We start from the raw sequence: 4,503 nt of genomic DNA on the forward strand, positions 1-4,503 counted from the left end.
AAAATCCACCAAAGCAATGCACAGCTAATTTCAAATGGAACATAAACAATGTAAGAGCCAATAATAAAATTATGCCCAAACTTTAAAAACAGCAATAACACTTACTGAATTATCTCTAAAGACCATGTTTAAAAGTTGTTTAGCCACTCCTAAAAACCAAGAGAAAGGGAAGCAACCGTTAACTCCAAAGGGCATGCAATTCTTCAGTTCTGGAGGAGCATTCAGAAACCAAAACTGATCCTTCTCTTATGCCCAGCAACTGGACTTTCTAAAAGGTGCTGCTCTTCAAAAGGGTTTTCATCTAGGAAGAAAAGATAAAGGTAAAATCTTCTTCAGTTTGATAGAGATGCCAAGCAACTGCATGGAGAAATCCATTCAGTTTTCTTGGCACCGGAAAGAAGTTTGCTATTGCCTTCTTATCAGATATTTTTACTTCCCAATGTAACCTTAATCCTGTAGAACAGTGGTTCTCAACCTGTGGGTCGGGACCCCATTTGGGGTCATCGACCATTTCACGGGGGTCGCCAAGCAAGGCTGTCTGCCATTTTTTTTGTCCGCCATTTTTTTGTCCGCCATTTTTTCCCCCTTTTCCGGCGGGTGCCTTACCTCCCTTGGGCTGGGCCAGCTGGTGGTCGGCCTGCTCCGTCTCTGCCGCTTGCCATCTACGCCTCGGCCGGCGCAGGGGGCGGAACCACACATGCACGGCGCTCCTGGGCAGGGAAAGTCCTCGACTTATGACCAGTTGGGCAGTCCTCGACTTATGACCGGTTTAGTCCTCGACTTACGACCGGTTGAGGTCACGGCATTAAAAAGGTTGAGAACCACTGCTGTAGAAGTACTAACCAGTCCAGATCCTGTTCAGTTCCCAGGCCCAGCCAAGGTCAGCCAAGTATTGTCACCTGGACTTAAATCTCCAAAGGTAAGATTCACAATCTTTTTCAGGATGAGTGGCAAGTTAGTGAACAGCCTTCAAGCTGGACACTGAACCGGGACAAAGAGGGCAGCTCTAGATCAATGTGTAAAATAAGTAAAAAAAAAAAATAGTAAGCCCTTATTACCGTATCATCTCCTATAGATAAGAGTGTCCATAGGACAGGGTCAAATAAGTCATGATGACAGCTTCAATGGTGCAATTGAAGCTTTGACCGTTTCTATAGGAGCCTGTGGAATGTTTGGACATGTCTTAAGTCAGAAAGTATCAGATCCAGAATAACGCAGTACTCTCAGAGCTCAATCTGCCAAGCATCCATCCATCCGAAGATGGAAAAAGTTCTATGTGAAGCAACAAAGCCACTCTCCCCCCCTTCCACTTCCTTTAGATATCAATACAGGTTAAAAAGCAGACTCAGTCCCATGTCCTGGTTGAAAGTCTGCTTGAAGTGGGTTCTGAAAATCAATATCATCCAAAGGTTCAGTGTGCAGCACAAGGTAACCATGGGTTGATCAGCCTCTTTTATCTTACCTCCTCCATGATGGTAGGTTAAGTATTAGGGGAGTTGAAGTCAGACTATTCTTGGTACATTGGTATGCCAGTACAAATAATATATGGGAGGACAGAAATGGTAAATGTGGCTATTAGCACAGCATTCTGTATTTCGAAGGAAGAACAAGTTACTCAGGGCTGGTTTCAAGAAGTCAGTTTACTGGCCAGAAAAATAACAGCTGCCTGGAAGTTATTTTCCTTGTCCCTGCCAGAAATAACATTTGACTCCAGCTGCTGGTTGCCCAGGAACTGTAGACGAGGGAAGATAAGACGAATAAGGGCTATTTGGTCATTTATAGCATCCCAGTCCAAGCCAGGCTGCTTATAAGAGAAATCCAGATCCAGCAGAGGATCTGGAAGAAGCATTGGCAACTTCTGTCTTATGGACAAGAGGCTTAAGGAATAGAGGCTTCCTAAGACTGGGAAGATCCACCTGGTGGCCAGCAGCATTTTGGGGGATCTGGAAAGCTTAGCCATCCAAAATCAGCAGTGATTATTGGTACAGCAGGAAGACCCAGGAAGTGAGTAACTTTGGATTCAGAAAGCTAAGAAGTTCTCTGAACCCAAAGCTCTTGAGAATTAAGCACTGGTAGAAAAGAAGCATCCAGGAAAAACCCCAATATGTGGTCAGTAATGGAGCACTGGACACAGCCTAAGTCCTCCAAAAAGACACAGAAAGCATCAGTTATTACTAGTAAAAGTACTACTGGGAGTAGGTGAGGAATTGGGAGTCTGGCTAAAAGCAGTTTCCAACAACCTCCACTTTCCAGCACAATCCAGCAAGCCATAAAAATGAGTATAAGTTAACATGGGCTATGGAGGACCAGGCAGAGGCCAAAAGTCCCAATGGGGGCAGAGTTCAAGTTAAAAAGGAAAATTAAAGAACAGGAATAAGGAGTACTGTAGAATGTACAGTGTAAACATATTGATAAAATAGGACAGTGTATAAGGTAATAGATATGAGAAAATAAAGCAGAAAACTAGTTGTAAGAAAAAAGAAGCAATTCTCTTAATGTTGTAAAAAAAAAACCTGTATTTTTTTTAGTACCTTATAAAAAATCTCATTTAGTGAGAATTGTGGGTCTCTCTGACTAGCGCCACCTCCCAAAGAATCTAGGACAATAAGTGTCCTCTTGAAATATATAATAGATTTATTTTAGAAAGTATAGTTTCCCCTGTATTTGTTGTAGCATTCCAGTAGTTTACCATGCAACATAAAGTTTGTAGCGTTATCAAAATAGCAATACAGTAGCTATTTCTGCTTCTAAGCAAAAGCAGAATGTATTAATGAATCTGTGGGACTGGTTTTACCATAAACCAGAGTATGAGGTCATGAGATCAAGATCTGATGTGCAACTGAAGGCAATTTGAAAAGAGAGCGAAATTGCAGAAGCTTTAATATGTGGCTTGACCAAACAGAATTATTTGTCAATATTATATTGGAATCCCTAGCCGAAGACAAATAACTCCAACCATTTTATAAATAAGGATCTTTATTTAGAATATTGTTGAAAACATTCTCAGCATCCATATTGTATAAATATATAAAGTTAAAGTTTGGCACAACAAACCAAGCAACATTAAATACATACATTTTTATTGTTCTTTCCATGGAAACTTTTTTTTTTTTTGCAAAGTATACAAAATATTTGTTCTTGTTCTTTTTCTTTTTTAAAAAAAGTGGTCCACAACCTTTTCTGCATATATGTGGATGTGATTATGGGGCGGGGGTTTAGATGGGGGGAATTGCAAAGAAAGGCAGCAATTCTGAATGCATCTGGCTGCTTAAGGTATACAGATAGTAATGGGAATTGAGCAGCCTATTCAGGACCTATAAGGATCCCTGTCCTTTGACCTTTCCACGGTAAAAAACATTGGCCATTTCATGGTGCACAATTCTAAAAGACCTCTATATACAAATTAAATAGCTTTTGTTTATAACCAATAAATAAGTGCATTCTTGGAGTAATACAAGCATGGAAAAAAAGGAATTATTAGATAGATTTGAAAGCGAGTAAAAAAAAAAATATAGCCGCAAGTTTTGTTCATTTTCAGTCTTGGAAATGCAGGTTTAAGTATGATTGCTGGTTAAAAGAAAGCATTCGTCATATTTGCACTTCATAGCACTTGGTAAATAGGATTGCTGGCACTGTTGTTGGCAGAGTCCTGAGGAACCTGAGTACAGCTGGCTGGGGAGGTGATTTGGGCTCCGGTATCACTCAGGCTGGCCCCTTCGTGGAGTGAACAAGGGCTCCCTTCAATCCCACTTTCAGCTGTGGGTAGAGCAGGACAGACTGTGCTCTCTGTTGAAATCCGCTCCACGATGCTGGACAAGCAATCTAGGCTGGATACGACTGAATTCTTCCCTTGCTTTGAATCTAAAGACAAGGAGATCCGTCAGTCCCAGGATAATACCAAGAAGCTATTTTTTGCAGGAGTCCTCACACGTACACAAACATGAAATACATATATTTTATATCATGTATTGCTATTCAGCAGTCAAGTGAACAATTTCAGCTGAACACCTACTCAGTTTCTCTACAGTTGCAAATTCGATGGACATTACAGTAATGGCACATAAGCCGGGAATAAGTGAAGCTGGGAATACAAAAAGGGACCATTTTAAAATTTATGCATTTATTCATTAAATTTATGTACTGCCCATCTCACTGTTCCAAGTCTACAGTTATGTACCAAAAAAACTGCTCATTTTGATCACCCATGAAAATTAAATGCATGCAACTTAATCATCGTAACAGTATATTTGATAATATATATATATGAAAAGTATCCAAAATATTATATACTTAATTGAGAAGAATTTTTTTTAAAAGACAAATACTTACCACTAAGTGATTCTGAATAGTAGTTGCTGTCATAACTGCTCCTTCTGCGAGAACTGCAAGGAGGACCACTGTATTCCATCTGAGACAAAACCCAACAATACAAGGCATTCAGTCAGAAATGTAAACACAGATCTCGACTCAAAAGTTTAATGGTACTTTCATTTAGTGATAGAT

The 4,503-nt window shown here is 40.1% G+C and overlaps 1 protein-coding gene across 1 annotated transcript; it reads right to left on the reverse strand.

The window, feature by feature from the left end:
- Positions 1 to 3,021: 3,021 nt before the first annotated feature.
- LOC107301719 (myoblast determination protein 1 homolog) lies at positions 3,022 to 4,408 on the reverse strand (the record flags this gene model as incomplete). The annotated part of the gene is made up of 2 exons (XM_015830905.1): positions 3,022 to 3,861; positions 4,330 to 4,408. Coding segments are annotated over 2 exons (339 nt in total), but the record flags the coding sequence as incomplete, so codon positions are not given.
- Between the last annotated feature and the right edge of the window lie 95 nt (positions 4,409 to 4,503).

Source organism: Protobothrops mucrosquamatus, unplaced genomic scaffold (assembly GCF_001527695.2).
Source record: "Protobothrops mucrosquamatus isolate PMUCROS unplaced genomic scaffold, P.Mucros_1.0 scaffold15947, whole genome shotgun sequence".
NCBI lineage: Eukaryota > Metazoa > Chordata > Lepidosauria > Squamata > Viperidae > Protobothrops > Protobothrops mucrosquamatus.